Source organism: Malassezia pachydermatis (assembly GCF_001278385.1).
Source record: "Malassezia pachydermatis strain CBS 1879 chromosome Unknown scaffold2, whole genome shotgun sequence".
Taxonomy (NCBI): domain Eukaryota; kingdom Fungi; phylum Basidiomycota; class Malasseziomycetes; order Malasseziales; family Malasseziaceae; genus Malassezia; species Malassezia pachydermatis.
Window position 1 is genome coordinate 31,911 of NW_017253139.1, and position 14,906 is coordinate 46,816.

Genomic DNA, 14,906 nt, shown 5'->3' on the forward strand with positions numbered 1-14,906 from the left:
CTACAGATACAGCGAACTGGCATGTTAGTAAACCTAGGATCCATACGTACGGGCTGAAAATGATCGAGTTGGGCCGCTCCAACTTGCTCGACGCCTCTTCAAACTTGCGCTCCAATTCATCGTTGCCGATGGCCGTCGCTGCGTCCGCCATTTGATGCAGCAGCTCTTGCAGACGACGGAACGCACGAATAATCGAGCCTTCAAACACGTCTGTCATGCGGCAAATATCGGCGAAGCGCGCACCACCGCACCATTGCAGGACCGCTTCCATCAACTCCACTTTGAAGCTCTGCACATACTCTTGCTCTGACACAGTGAGCATCGCATCGCTCGAGACCTTGGCAATGTGACGCGCTGTGTCTTGCAGCACACGAAGCGGGCCGGCCAACTCTTCCTTGAGCCGGACAGGGTGTTCACTGCGCTCACCAAACACGAAACACGACAACAGCGCGGCACACTGCTCCGGCGTGAGGTCGTTAAAGGTGCCGTTGAACATGAGTTCCGTGAGCAGCAATTCATCTCCTGTACTGATCTCACAAGCTACACGGCCCTTCTTCTCGACAATGTCGTCGGCGGACGTAAAGCCAAGGCGGCGAAGCACTCGCTTGCGCTTCTTCAGCTCGTCCATCTGCAGCACATTCTGAGCGTCCGTCAAGCGCGCCTGCAATGCCTTGACCTTGTCGTCGGCCGCTTGCTTGGCCGCGTACTCCTCGTACAGCGCCTTGCACCGAGCCTGGTCCTGCGCAATGGGTGCCTCCTCCATCTTCTTCTGCAAGATCTCAATCTTGCCAAGCAGCTGCTGGAAAGCCAAATCATTCTGGATCTTCATATCTTTCACAGGATCCAAGAGCGGCAACCCTTGCGGGAAACGGCGATGAACTTCGGCCATGTTCTTGCCGATCTGCACACGCGCTTCACGCAGGCGCAGGTCCTTGGGCAAAAACACACGAATGCCACTAAACTCTTGCACATGCGTGAGAAGCACAGGCACCACAATCCATTCGCCTCCGTCCTTGGCGGGCTCGATGCCAGAGAACGACGGCATGTGCTCACGCTGCTTCGGGACGACGGTGCCAGGCGCACATCGCAGCAGCGTATCCACCACGTACTGCGATGGACCTACTACACTTGACGTCGGCGTCGGCGCGCCACGCGGTGGCGCCCGTTTCTGACAGGCTACGACGACGCCCCACCCGAAATCGCGCTCTTCGCCTTGCACCTGCACAAGACGACCAGGCTGCAAGAATGGCAGCGAGAACTGAGGGTTACGAATCACTTCACGGCGGTCCTCGTTGAGCTGTGCCAGCGTCTTCTTCATGGTATAATACGCTCCGATCTCTTCTTCGTCTGTCACGTGCATAGCATCGCGTTCTGCCTCGGCTTCCGAGATGGCGGCCTCTAGCGCTGGCACCGACGCGGCGTTCTGGAATTGGTAGAAACAGTTGGTTAGCATGTACTCGGGCGAGATACCTTCTACACGCATCAGGTTGAGGATCATATTGTACCCGAGGTGGAAGGCACTGTTCAGACGATCCGCTTCGCCTTTCACCATCACTTTCGCCGCTTTAGGCTCCAGCTTTTCGTCAAACATCATGATCACAATACCGCGGTCATCCAGACCACGACGACCTGCACGACCACTCATCTGAATAAACTCACCCGACGACAAGTTGCGGAACTCGTTGCCGTCCCACTTTCGTACTGCTGTGAACACGACGGTCTTCGCCGGCATATTCAGACCGATACTAAATGTCTCCGTGGCAAAGAGCACTTTCAGCAGACCTTCCTGGAAGAGAATCTCAATCACTTCTTTGAGGATCGGAAGCAGACCACCATGGTGGATACCAATACCACGACGCAACAGCGGGAGAATCTGAGCAATCTGCGGCAGCGCCTGATCGTCTTCTTCAAGCGCATCCATGGCATTAGCGAAAATCGTTTCGACCAACTTCATCTCCTCTTCGGTATTGAATTCGAGCTTGCTCATTTGCAATGCCAATGCTTCACACTGTCGCTTACTGAAGGCGAACACAATAACAGGGTTGTACTGGCGCAGCATAATCATCTTGACAATCTTATAAATGTCAGAAGGACCCGAGGTGCCGCCTTTCTTCGTCTGACCCTTCTTGCCTTTGCCTGCCTCGGCACTGGCAGGATCATCGCCACGTGCATCGGCCAGGGCGCTCATGGCCTTCTGGAAGTTGTCTTCGCGGAACGTGCCCTTTTCATCGACAACTAGGTAAATACCGTTGCCGCCCTGGGGGAACAGGTAGTGTTGCAACGGCGTTGGGCGGTAATTGGTGTACACCACATGGCATGGCTGGGCATGAATATGCGCAATCCACTCGGCAAACTGGCGTGCATTGGGAATCGTAGCCGAGAGGAATACATAGTGAACTTTGCGAGGAAGCAGAATGATCGTCTCTTCCCACACCACACCGCGCTCCTTGTCGCGCATATAGTGAATCTCATCGAAGACGACCCAGGCGACTTCGCGCATAATTTCTGAGCCACGATACAGCATGGACCGCAAAATCTCGGTAGTCATGACCAGGCACGAGGCACTAGGGTTGATCGTCACATCACCGGTCATCAGACCCACATCACCAAACTCCGCTGAGAACTCGCGGTACTTCTGGTTCGACAAAGCTTTGATAGGCGACGTATATACCACGCGCTGTCCATCACGTAGCGCTTGCGCGATAGCATACTCAGCCACGATCGTCTTACCGGCGGACGTATGCGCCGATACCAGCACACTTTCGTTCCGCTCAATACAGTACTTGGACATTCGTTGGAATGGATCCAGCTCGAAAGGCCACGTACGTGCAGGTGGGTCGTGTGGTACGTGCTCCGACAAGGGCTTGTAGTCGTAGCCGGGAGGCACAGCGACTTCGTGTCGAATATCATGCTTGAGTTTCAGGACGCCATGCTTGTTTTCATCGGTCGCCTCTTTCTCGTCGGCCGCAGTGGCCGCAGGCACCTCAGACTCCGCCGAGGCAGTAAACTCGTCTGTCACGACAGCATCAGGCTCAACAATTCGTGACTTTTTCGTCTCCTGCTCTGCATGAGGCACAGGTGACCACTCCTTCTTAACAGACGACGCACTAGGTGGCGTGGCATGCGCGCTACGTCGCTTGCTGCCCATGACGTCCACAGGTCACGACACCGTGAAGAGGTAGGCCAGTCCTTGGGCGTCTCGCACTTTTTTTCGTGATAGCCACGTGGCCCCCGATCGATCACGCCGACGCGTAGGAGCGCACCGACCGCTGTCGCTCCCTTCTCTCCAACGAGCATGACGACACCGGGGCCTTCGATGGCCATTGTGCCGCCGACGCATGCACCGCACCCCACCACCGATGCCAAGTCGACATTGCATCCTGAGCTTGGCGTCCATGACGCCATGCGTCACGGCCTTCGCAGCCTGCACAGTGAAACAGCGGCGGCATCGTACCATCCCATCCAGCACCGTTTGGAACAGTGGGACGATACGCAACGTCAGTGGAAATTGACTATGCAACGAAATATGTTCGGTATGGGGGCACCCATGCGGACCATGATGGAGCGCCACTTTGTGGCTCAGGTACGTGGCTTTGAACTGACCATCAGTCCCCTCATATGCCTGCACGGCGCGTGGCGAATTTGCACCTGGATGTCCTGGATGGCCGTGATGAGACGCTGGATCCGTCTGATTTCCTTCCTTGTGCGTATATACCTATGTATACATCTAACCAGCTAGCGGACACAACTGGCGACATGCGCGATCTCCATACTGCGATGGAGCGCAAGTGGGGCGTCTAGGACGCCTGGTTTGTAAAAGATTGATAGTCGGGCACGGTAGTCACATCCCAGCGCTGACATGTACGTGCGCAGCAGGGTGTAGGGGGCTTGGTGGGATCTGTGGACGTCATGCGTTCATACAGAAGCAGATACGGATTCTGTGCGAGCACGTCGTCCAACGTGCATACTTGGACGGTTTCGTCTGAGATCCGTGTCCACTTGCCTTGCGGTCGTTTCCGGAAGCACACGTAATGGCCATAGTTGTGAGAGCCATAGTGCGTAACTACCGCAACCAATTGGTACCAAACCGGTGTCGTGTCAGGTGTCGATAGCGGCCGTATGGCCGCCGCGGAGAGTGTGGATCCCACCATGAACGGCGCCACGTTGAGACGGTCCGGGAAGTGGACTCGGGCATGATTCTTACTCGCGCCAAACGCGCCCAGAGAGAACGAGGATCGATTCAGGTGAATGACAAGGACGGGCGGTGGCGAGGCGAGCATCACTTGCTTGGTCGCACAGGAGCTTTGTGCACGCGTCCAAGGGATCGTTGGATCCATATCTGCTTCGTGCCAGGCGCCTTGCAAAGCGGCACGGATCTGTGCAAGCTGAGCATCCAAGGTCTGTCGCTGCTTGGCCGTGCGCTTGCTAGGCGGTAAGGCATCGCACCGTGCCTTTTCGGCTACCACTCGCTGTTGCGTCGCGCGGAGAGTGCAGCCATGGCATGTCCAGTCGATCTGTTCCAGCTGCGTCCATGCGGCCAGGCACTGCTCGAGCGTGCTGGATGTGGGTGGGACAACCAAGTCCAACTCTGACATGGCAAAGAAACGCACAGCTTCCATATATCCGCACTCAGCACACGCTGTTCGCTGCGCCATGGTGCCATGGAAGATATTGGTTACATGATCACCATGCTGCCCCAGACGCGTACGTGGGAGACCGCGCTGGACATGCGACGGTCCCACAAGCGCTGCGAGGCCTTGCGATCCTTCTTGCAAACGCTTCGCGCGTGTATGCTGGATGCGGCCCAGCTCAGCGTCCAGCGCATGTATGAGGAGCACAGCAAGCTCGTGGGCATCCTGCTGCTGCTGCGCTGATACAAGAGAATACAGTCCATGCGACTGGGGCACGGATCGTAAGGCGCGCTGCAAGTCGCGTGGGACCAGCGCCTGCGATTTTGCCTGCGGCGTATTGAGCGCAACAAGCATGCTGCGCAGGGTATCAGACACAGGCGTATCTACGTCCCAACGGTCGGACATGTTCACAACTTCATCGAGGTACATGGCAAGATGATGCACACTCCCGAGACTTTGCACAACGCTGTTAAAAAAGCAGTAGATATTGGGGTTCACGAGACCTGCATAGTACGGTGTCGTGCGCGATGGTGTATGCTGCAGCGCCTGCTGGCTCGCATTGCGGGTCAAAGAGGAGCGTCTAGGTACAGGGGGATCTGCCTGTGCAAAGATATGTCGCCATGGCAGAAAGCCAGGCACGACGCAGGCCATGATGCCGACCAGAAGCCCGAACGCTATGACGCCTGTCCACAGCGCCACCGATGTATCAACGGCGTATTCCGTCGTCGTGCTAGCGCCCCAGACACGCCCAGTACAAAGAGCGAGTAGCAGCCACAGCCTATGTATACGGCGTAGACACCCCGCACGCATCCACAGCACAAGCGAGAAGCGTGTCGGTGTCGTGCGCCGTGTCGAGCGGCGGCCAGCTTTTAGCCAGCCAGGGACGCGCCGCGGACGTCATTGTGTGTACGGGGATTTATGCATCGCACGCCATTTTTCGGCACGCCACGCACGCTTGAGCGAGTGGACGTGCGACCAGGTTTTCTGGCACGATATCGCCATGGGCTTGCTATCGCTAGGCACGCCGCTAGACTGGCACAAGGCTCGTCAACTCGGCGAGCATGTACGCAAGCATGGCATTGAGCAGTTCCTAGCGGTTTGGCGCGAGCTGCGTGGCAGGCATGGCGACGAGCTGCTTTGGGGCGACGAGTTGGAATACATGGTCGTCAAGTTCCATGATGAGGCCAAGTCTGCGCATGTCTCGCTGCGGCAAGGTGAGATTCTTCAGAAACTGTCGCAATGCGATCAATCGGAGCTGCAAGGCTCCAAGTGCACAGTCATGCCGACGTTCCACCCAGAGTTTGGGCGGTACATGATTGAGAGCACGCCAGGTGCGCCGTTTACCGTCGCTGCCTCGGATCTGTTGCGTGTCGAAAGTGATATGCGTTTGCGGCGCCAGATTGCGCGGCGCCATCTTAATGCCGACGAGGTGCCGATGACCATTGGCTCGTTCCCGCGTTTGGGTGTGACCGATGCGCCCTTTACCGACCCACCGTACGAGGCGAAGGGCGAGGCGAGTCATTCTATGTTTCTCCCTGACGAGATCATTAATACACATGTCCGATTCCCGACGCTCGCGGCGAACATCCGGCAACGGCGTGGGTCGAAAGTGCGCATCAATGTCCCGCTGTTCAAAGATACACAAACGCCTTCGCCGTTCATTGATCCGACAATTCCATGGGACCGGCGCCTGTTCCCGGAAGATGTAGAAGCGAAACTTGGCGCGGCGTACCCAGACCACATCTATATGGACGCTATGGGCTTCGGCATGGGCTGCTGCTGCCTCCAAGTGACTTTCCAACTTCCGTCGATTGACGAGGCCAGGCGTATGTACGATCAGCTGGTCCCCTTCACGCCCCTGCTGCTGGCCGCTACGGCCTCGACTCCTGTTTTCCGCGGGTACTTGGCGGATGTGGACGCGCGGTGGAACATTATCAGCGCCTCGGTCGATGATCGTACACCGGCTGAGCGTGGCGAAGCGCCTCTGAAGCCCAACGAGCCTACGCACAACTCTGACTTGCCTGTCCGCCGCATCCGAAAGAGCCGCTATGATTCCGTGGACTCGTACCTCTTTGATGAGCATGATCGGCCCAGCGCACGGGCCTACAATGACTTGGACCTCGAACGCAATGCCCAGGTTGAGCAGCATTTGCAGGCGGAAGGGGTGGATCCATTGCTTGCCGAGCATCTTGCGCACTTGTTCATTCGGGATCCCATTGTGATTTTCTCGGAGAACATTGATCTAGACAATGCGACGTCCGTGGACCACTTTGAAAACTTGCAGTCGACCAACTGGCAGACGATGCGATTCAAGCCGCCGCCGCATGGTGGGCATATTGGCTGGCGCGTGGAGTTCCGTCCGATGGAAATCCAGGTAACAGACTATGAGAATGCGGCGTTCACCGTGTTCCTTGTGCTGCTTACGCGTGTCCTTACATCGTGCCCTGTCAACTTTTACATGCCCCTCTCGCTGGTGGACGAGAACATGCAACGGGCGCAAAAGCGCGATGCTATACACACGCAGCGCTTCCATTTCCGACGCAACACACAGGCCGAGCCACGTCGTACCACCGCGCGAAGTGAGGAGGCCGACGCCTCCCTCTCCAGCTCGGTCATGACGCTCGGTGAGGCGGATACGGCCGAGTACACTCTGGCCGAGCTGTTCCACGGCACGGATACCATGCCGGGCTTCTTGCCGCTGATCCACAACTACCTCGATACACTCTCTCTCGACGCATCGACCCGCACGCAGCTTAACGACTACTTAGACCTGGTCGCGGCGCGTGTCGATGGGCGACTCTTGACGGCCGCCTCGTACATCCGACAGTTTGTACAGTCCCATCCATCGTACCGCCACGACTCCGTGGTCAGCGACGAAATCAATTACGACTTGCTGCGTACGCTGGACAAAATTGAGCGGGGCGAGCTGGATGCACCTGGCTTCCTCCCTGCTTCGTATGCTGCGCGACGTCGCGCAGCGGGTATCTAATCTACATCATGGCAGCGCCGCACGCAGCTGCGCTTGCACTGGGGCCGTAGGACATCTCTCTATGAGCGCTCTGGCATAGTTAGTCATCCCCTGGCTTGTATTGTAGATACGTACTGGATCGCCATCCGATTGGCCTTGTCGCTCGTCGCGCCTTTGGCCACGAACCGCGCGGCTTCCTCCACATGTCCTGCGTGGAGGAGGGCTGCGATGATCGGCGCGTAGCCCTGCGGCGGACGTCGCGCGGTTCCGAGACGATACAATTCAGCAAAGTCCTGCGCCTCGATAAGCGCACGTACACGCAGTGCAAAGTAGCGCGCGTCAGAGACACGAAAATCATGCTTGAGCCGCTCCGCTCGCTTGGGCAGATTGTGGCGCAGGCAGAGGAGCATCGTATCGTGCAACGACACACCTTCCACGTCCTTCGCGGCGGCGGTGAGGCCCATCGCAGAGAGCTCCGACGCAAGGGTCGCTTGAAATGCGTACAGCTGGCATGCTTCGTCCGTACGCTTGGCTTCGGCCGCACAGCTTCGGTCATTGCTAAAGTGTTTCTGGGCCTCCCGAAGCGGCGACATACGCTCTTTCGGCGGCAGACGCAGCGCTTCACGTACACACTCTACGCCGCTCTCGCGGTGCCGGTCGTCCTGGTAGTAAAAGTCACGCAATAGATCCGGCGCTTGTGCGCGTGCGTACGACAGCAACAAATTCACCGCGAGGCCTTCGTAGGTAGGCCGCGGCGAGGGACGCAGGCCTACACTCTGATCATATGCGTCGTGCTCGGCCACAGGCAGCGTTTGGATCACCCGGAAAAAGGCACCACGTGCCATAGACGATTGCAGGGCAAACAGTACATGGTATATCAGGTCCGTATCGCCACTTTCCACGGCCTTCGCGAGGGCCAAGGCATGCTCGTGCATCTGCAATAGCAGCGGCACTTGGTCAATCGCACGTACTTCCCGCTCGACCAGGAGCGTCGCCATACGTGACCGTCCTGCCTCCCAGGCCCACTGCGCAATGTCCGCATACCGCCACGTCCCTGCTGCCTCAAACTTGGCCATTATCCGATGGGCCAACGCTTCTTCGTCCTCCAGGGACGTGACTCGTGCCCGTGCCATCTTCGCACGCGCCCAGTGCTTCAGCACGGCATCGGCACGTACGCCGAGGTATGCACACATATGCACGGCCACTTTGTGTTGCTCGCGCGAGGCAAGACGGTAGAGTAAGAGCGACATGCCTGCCTCGTCATACACGGCAGGCATCCCGATCGACGCATCGCGAACGGCATTTAGCACACGCAACGTACGCGATACACGCAAAAGACGTGACGTATCGTATACATCCACAAACGTCTTGCCAAATAGCGCAGCCCGCAGCAATCGCTGCTGCGCGTCCACATCCCACGCCTGCGCAGCCGCTTCAATGCACGCATCGATCGCCTCGACCAGCCGCGTATCAAGGGCCCGTAGCGCTTCGTAGGCCCGTGGATCATTTTGCTGCGCTAGCTGCGCGGCATCGACCAACACGGCTGCGGCATGCGTCGAGCCGGGACGAAGCGCATGCAGTGAGGCTTCGTCCACTTTCGCGACCCACTCATGCGCGTCACCATGGAGAATCCGCACACCATGCTGATCGCCGTACAGATAGGGCCGCCCAGTAACGTGCAAGGCAATGGGCTCCTCGTACGGACCCAGCAACAGTACACGATCGGACCAGGCCAACGCCACGGTATCGTCGCCACACCATGTGAGGGCATGTACACCGGTGCCGCCCAGCCCGCCACGGTCCTGCGGCGGCGCAAAGAGATCCATGTCCTCCAGTAGGGCCGGCGTACGTGGCGCCAGAGGGGCTTGTTGGTACGCGTCGCAGCGGGTCATGTCCCACACACGCAACAGACGCGCGCCATCCATCGTTCGTACATGCAGTTCATGCGACTCGGTGATCATCGCGAGCAGTTTGCCGCTGGGGCTCACGGACATACCAACGACCGCGCGTTGATCGATGGGCAACGCCTCGTACCCCTCCACGCCCAACTGCCACACGCTCGTATCGGTCGCCACCAGCACTGTCGGCGCGGACGACGCTGTCCACGACGGTAACCTGGGCGGCGGCTGACTGACTGGCGGCCACGTACGCGGCTCACGGCGCGGCAAGTGCTCGGCCCAGACCTTGGGACGCGGCTGTGCTTCCACAATGCCGGCCCAGGGCGCCTCGACCATGCTCCCCGATCTCAACAAAGCCCATATGCGATCGGGCGTGACGAGCGCCTGCGCGACACCGAGGTCCGCCGCTTCCTCGCTCAGGACGAACCACGTGTAGTGTGTGCTGGGCGTCGCTTCGACGCAGCCAGCCTCGCGACGTGGACATGGCACAAGCAAGGCGTACAAACGCACTTGTCCATCGTCGGTCACGATCGCCAATTCATCGCGAAACGTAAAGCCCATGGCCACCATGCGCAACGAGGCGTCCCACTGCGTAAGAAACATGCATACGTACCGGCAGCGTCTCTACCAGCTGGCCTGCTCCTGTGTATACTTGAATGCGCGGCTCGACTGCACCGACATCGCCTAGAGCGACCAACTGATGGGGGTTGCGTGTCAACGCTGCAGGCGTCAGTATACGTTCTTCCTACTCAACGCACCGATCAGTCCGCCATCGGTCGACATCGCGACAAGGTAGTCATCCAATGTCTGCACCGGCCATGATAGCTCATACTGCAGCGTGCGGCGGTAGTACGCCTCGCCCAGCCGGTGCCACTCGGTCATCGTCGTCGCGGGTCGCGAAACGCCACGACCCTCCGCTTCGCCTCTCACCCACCTCCACATCCTCCACGCCTCGCTTCGCGGTACAGGGATGCGTCCCAAGGAGATCGTGTACCTGTCGTTTGGCTCCACGGCGAACCATGTGGCCACGCACTTTTGGAATACGCAGCAGACGTACTTTGACTATAGCCCTCACGCCCCTCCGCCGATCGTCGAGCATGACGTGTCGTTCAAGGCGGGCTTAGGGACCGATGGACTCGATACGTACACACCACGCACCCTGCTTTTTGACGTGCGTGAAGAATTCGGCGCGCTCGCACGCATCAATGCTTTGTACGAAGAGAGTAGTGAGGATGCATTCGATGGCGAGACACTGGAAACCGTGCCGCGTGTGCAGCCCAGTGCAATGGCCGATGCCCTCACAGCGCCCGCGACGGCCACGAAGCACGAGGGGCCTCCGCGGTACTGGTCCGACTTTGCCCAGACGCCCTACCATCCCAAATCCCTGCTCCATGTAGCCGCGCCCTCCCTGTATGGCCACTCGTTCTTATCCAGCATGGGCACCGATTCATTGAACCCTACGTTCGACACATTTGCACAGGGCGTGCGCGTGGCCAAGGCCATGGAAGACGAGCAGCAAGTCATGGAAGACACATTGCGGTGGTGGGCAGAGGACAGCGATCTCTTGCAAGGCTTCCAAATGACCACCTCCTCGTCCGATGCATTCGCTGGCTTTTCGCATACCTATCTGCAATATGTGGCGGATGAATACCCGAAGAGCGAGCGTCACGTCGCTTTGCTTGGCCGCGCCTACGAGGCGAAGTATCAACCCTATGTCACTATGAACAATATTCTGTCTTTGGTCCACTTTTACGAGCAAGCCTCGATGCTCGTGCCGATACGTATGAGCGGGCCTACTACGGACTTTCTGCGCCCCGATTGGAACAGTATGTACGAAAACAGTGCCGTGCTGGCGGCTCTCTTCGAGTCGGCGACACTACCTTTGCGGTACGTATAATGTTGCCTCACACTCAGTCTGGCTCACCGCTCCCACTCCATGGTCGACATGCGTGCCCAGTTGGTGTGGCGGGGCGATTCACGCCTAGTGCAACTGGGCGGATGTATACCTACGCCGCTCCTGGCCGACGTACGTGCATCCACGTCGGTCGACCATTTGATCGATGCCATGTTTGCCGCTCGGGGTCTGAAAATGGAGGCGCTAGCAACGCCTCCGTCGTCGTCGACGGACAAACTCGGACCTGTATGGTGGGATGCCTCCCGGTCGTTTGGTCGTTTGTACATGCCTTCCACTGAGGATGCCACAGCCATGGCGGTGCCGTACGCTGAAACCATGGTCGCACGAGATGCAGATGCCATGGCCGAAAAGCCAACCCTGGATGCCATGCAAGCCTGGCAAAAAGACCTAAAAGAGCCCTTGATCTCTTCGTACGTATGGAGTCTACTTACGCAGCCACTTTGTCCCCTTGGCTTTCCCTACAACGCCTCCGTACCCATCGTTTTGGTATGGACTTACTCGCGATGGCCGACCATGGCCGCGGCCGCACGAGCGAGAGAAGCTGGGTGTCGTGGAGTCTGTGCCATGCATGGCCTCCCTTCGGTCATCACCAGATTCCCTGGATATGATTTTGGAAGCACGACAGTGTATTGTACAAATATTGCAGGGTCATGAGCCACTGGCTACGTATGGCCTAACAGATTTCATGGATCGTGATGGCCTGCTGGAAGTGCGCGAAGCCCTCGAAAGCATGTCCAATGCGTATGGCGGCGTCCCCGATGACCAAGCCGAGCCTGGCACAGATGAAGAGTGGGAAGACGACGATGAGTGGGATCTTTAGTACCGATACCGTGTCGAGTAGTCTGCCGATGAGCCATACATCTCCTACCCCACATACCTTTGGGACTGATCACCAAACCACGACCTTTCGAAGCACCACGGTACACAGTTTCAATGATATCGATCATCTCCTGCTTGCTATCAATAGCCCAGTTTCTGTACGGTGGTCAGTGCATGTGTACGTACATCTTGTTATTATTACCTGTGCCCAGATCAATCATGATGTGCTTGTTGCGGAAGAAAAACATAACTGTGCATGGGTCGTACAATTCATACATTTTGTTAAAGTCAGGCACTTGCGTGATATCCACCAGATAAATAACCGCAAAGTTCTTGACCTTTTCCGACACACCAAACAGAGTCTCGTCCATCTTCATGCATGTCTCGTCCTTCCGGTTAGTGTACTATGACATACCCAGTCATGACCGAATCGAAGCACTACAACGCGATCCTCTTCAGATAAAATCGCCTGATCAACATGCCAGCCTAGTGTGAGGACATAAACAGCATACCTGTGGGCAAGTGTGTAAGGAAATACGACATGGCTGATGGTAGAGAGAAGGTCTGGTAGGACGCGTGCAGTGTGCAATGTGGAGGAATACAGGGGCGCCGTGACTGCCTGTCGGCCCCCCGGCGCAGTAGTGTTTCTTGGCCCTGATGGCAACAGCGTGGCTTTCTACACGCCCATCCCTCGTTAGGCTCACTAGTAGCTCCCACCTCCTTCGTGCAATGTCTACGCAACTTGCAGATGGACACTGCGTTCCCTGTTCCAAGAAGGCGATTCGGGAGCAGGGCCTCTCTAAATTGTCAGACGCCGACGCACGCGCCAAGCTGAGCGAGCTGGAACATGGATGGAGTCTCGCTCCGCAGCCGACGCTAGCACATGCCCAGGAAACGTATCCACCCGCTCTGCACAAGGTGTATCGATTTCGCAACTTTGCCACAGCGTCCAGGTTTGCCTCCCAGGTGGGTCAGGATGCGGATGCGGAAGGCCATCACCCAGCAATCCTCCTGGAATGGGGCAGCGTAGCCATCTGGTGGTGGAGCCATTCTCTAGGCGGTGTACGTTCTCTGATGACTAACATACAGCTACACCAGAATGACTATATCATGGCCGCACGTACAGACCGCCTGGCATCACAGGCAGAGGGTAGGAAGCCGTAGCTACGCGATCGTGACAGGTCTGAATATGTGGAGGAACCCATAGCCTCGATCCGACTACCATGGCAGGGACATCACTATGGAAGCGACCGCTCGACTTGGCCTATTTTCTTTTCTTTGCTATGCACTTGTTTGCTAGCATGTGTGTGGATAGTACGTATGCTTGCCGCGGTAACCGTGAGTTCAAGGGCTAGTCCCGTCTCACTATGTGCCAGCGCCGCTACGGGATGTTCTCAGAGGTACGTCGTGCGGTCTCTCATTAAAGACTATCTCTTAAAAAGTCAAGATCCTCTCGTTCCGAATACATGGGCACCACGGTATGCGTGGTTCCGTATGTCGCTCTTTAGCGAATTCGTACTCCAAGTGCCCGCATTCGTGCTAGGTTTGTATGCGTTTTGGACAGGTGTGTATGACCAATTGAGCTCATACTCTAGATGATAAGCGGGCCTATCCCGTCCTGATTGGATATGGTGCTATCGGTACGTATATAAGGATCTAACTCCAGCTTGTTTTACCACCTTGCAGTGTATCGCTATGGTTACCATCGGTGAAGAGCGCTTGATGCTCTCGGAGGCCAATCTGACATTTATCCTGCAGTATGTATACACAATAGCTGGCTAACCTTCCAAAGGAACTACATTCCTTTTATGCTGATCCCAGGCATCATGATGGTCGATATGACGCTGCGCTGCATGCGTCTTATGCCGCGTCCTGCTACACTCGCACATGCCAAATCGCAATAGCGTTTCGTAGATCCTATAGTCTACAAGACCACTTAGTGGTGGTGCGCATCCTCCGACGAAGTCTTGATCTTGTAGCCGACAAGGCTACGCTTGCCAATCTAAATGTCAACAAATCCCAACACAATATACATACAATCTCGCCAATCGAGAAGATACCCAGAGCCTCAACACCGTACAGGAGCACCGTACGCCACTGGCCAGCCGGGAGCGAGTGCGTCCAGAACGAAGGGTTGGACACCTGCGACCAGATCTGGCGGTACGCAGACGCAACCTGCTGGAAAGACGACGGCGGAGCAAGCTTCTCAGCAATGTAAACCTGCTTGGCCAGCGAACCAGCCACCTTGAGGTTGTACACAACAGGCTCAGCGTACGCTATATGTTAGTCGTGGAAGATAGTACTTACAGCCAAGAGCACGCTCTGCCACCTTCAGGATCGAGGCACCAAGGTTCTGCGCACGCGCAGCAAGGCCCTGCGCGGTGCTGGGGGTGGTAGAGTAGCTGCGTACACCATGCATACGAGACATGCGAGCGGCCTGCGCGAACATCTGGCGGTTCAAAAAGTTCATCGTAGACCAACGAGGTGAGAAAGAGGCGCCGCCGAACGGTACGGAGCAAACAACGTTGGGCACTTTTTGGCACCGACGGCCTGTTTCCGGTGGCCTACCAGGTGGTACGGAAGATTTCGGCCGATGGCTACTCACGTGGAGATGACCAACGCTACCCTCTCCGCATAGACGCCGTGGCGTGCGCGTGGCCCAAGCGACGTCGGCT

The 14,906-nt window shown here is 57.2% G+C and overlaps 9 protein-coding genes across 9 annotated transcripts; 4 read left to right on the forward strand and 5 right to left on the reverse strand.

Moving 5' to 3' along the window:
* Malapachy_2068 (antiviral helicase) lies at positions 1-3,148 on the reverse strand (the record flags this gene model as incomplete). The annotated part of the gene is made up of 2 exons (XM_018136561.1): positions 1-16; positions 51-3,148. The coding sequence occupies 2 exons, from the start codon at positions 3,146-3,148 to the stop codon at positions 1-3; spliced, it is 3,114 nt and encodes a 1,037-aa protein (XP_017993018.1).
* A 147-nt stretch (positions 3,149-3,295) lies between these two features.
* Malapachy_2061 (hypothetical protein) lies at positions 3,296-3,801 on the forward strand (the record flags this gene model as incomplete). Its single annotated transcript, XM_018136554.1, has 3 exons — positions 3,296-3,583; positions 3,610-3,703; positions 3,740-3,801. 3 exons carry the CDS (start codon positions 3,296-3,298, stop codon positions 3,799-3,801), a joined length of 444 nt encoding a protein of 147 aa, XP_017993019.1.
* Positions 3,798-5,282, reverse strand: Malapachy_2098 (cysteine proteinase; the record flags this gene model as incomplete). The annotated part of the gene is made up of 1 exon (XM_018136591.1): positions 3,798-5,282. The coding sequence occupies one exon, from the start codon at positions 5,280-5,282 to the stop codon at positions 3,798-3,800; it is 1,485 nt and encodes a 494-aa protein (XP_017993220.1).
* A 349-nt stretch (positions 5,283-5,631) lies between these two features.
* On the forward strand, positions 5,632-7,620 carry Malapachy_2056 (glutamate-cysteine ligase catalytic subunit; the record flags this gene model as incomplete). Its single annotated transcript, XM_018136549.1, has 1 exon — positions 5,632-7,620. The coding sequence occupies one exon, from the start codon at positions 5,632-5,634 to the stop codon at positions 7,618-7,620; it is 1,989 nt and encodes a 662-aa protein (XP_017992844.1).
* Positions 7,621-7,626: 6 nt separating this feature from the next.
* Positions 7,627-10,379, reverse strand: Malapachy_2095 (vacuolar protein sorting-associated protein 16; the record flags this gene model as incomplete). The annotated part of the gene is made up of 4 exons (XM_018136588.1): positions 7,627-7,690; positions 7,735-10,085; positions 10,111-10,217; positions 10,256-10,379. The coding sequence occupies 4 exons, from the start codon at positions 10,377-10,379 to the stop codon at positions 7,627-7,629; spliced, it is 2,646 nt and encodes an 881-aa protein (XP_017993227.1).
* An 88-nt stretch (positions 10,380-10,467) lies between these two features.
* Malapachy_2086 (members of tubulin) lies at positions 10,468-12,232 on the forward strand (the record flags this gene model as incomplete). The annotated part of the gene is made up of 3 exons (XM_018136579.1): positions 10,468-11,384; positions 11,412-11,822; positions 11,848-12,232. The coding sequence occupies 3 exons, from the start codon at positions 10,468-10,470 to the stop codon at positions 12,230-12,232; spliced, it is 1,713 nt and encodes a 570-aa protein (XP_017993283.1).
* Malapachy_2078 (thioredoxin-like protein 4a) lies at positions 12,229-12,774 on the reverse strand (the record flags this gene model as incomplete). Its single annotated transcript, XM_018136571.1, has 5 exons — positions 12,229-12,254; positions 12,290-12,387; positions 12,418-12,620; positions 12,647-12,743; positions 12,770-12,774. 5 exons carry the CDS (start codon positions 12,772-12,774, stop codon positions 12,229-12,231), a joined length of 429 nt encoding a protein of 142 aa, XP_017992960.1.
* Positions 12,775-12,960: 186 nt separating this feature from the next.
* Malapachy_2090 (pterin-4-alpha-carbinolamine dehydratase) lies at positions 12,961-14,135 on the forward strand (the record flags this gene model as incomplete). Its single annotated transcript, XM_018136583.1, has 8 exons — positions 12,961-13,293; positions 13,321-13,381; positions 13,462-13,545; positions 13,587-13,631; positions 13,658-13,795; positions 13,827-13,871; positions 13,898-13,988; positions 14,024-14,135. 8 exons carry the CDS (start codon positions 12,961-12,963, stop codon positions 14,133-14,135), a joined length of 909 nt encoding a protein of 302 aa, XP_017993222.1.
* A 32-nt stretch (positions 14,136-14,167) lies between these two features.
* On the reverse strand, positions 14,168-14,701 carry Malapachy_2079 (atp20-subunit g of mitochondrial f1f0-atp synthase; the record flags this gene model as incomplete). Its single annotated transcript, XM_018136572.1, has 3 exons — positions 14,168-14,233; positions 14,269-14,507; positions 14,539-14,701. 3 exons carry the CDS (start codon positions 14,699-14,701, stop codon positions 14,168-14,170), a joined length of 468 nt encoding a protein of 155 aa, XP_017992961.1.
* Between the last annotated feature and the right edge of the window lie 205 nt (positions 14,702-14,906).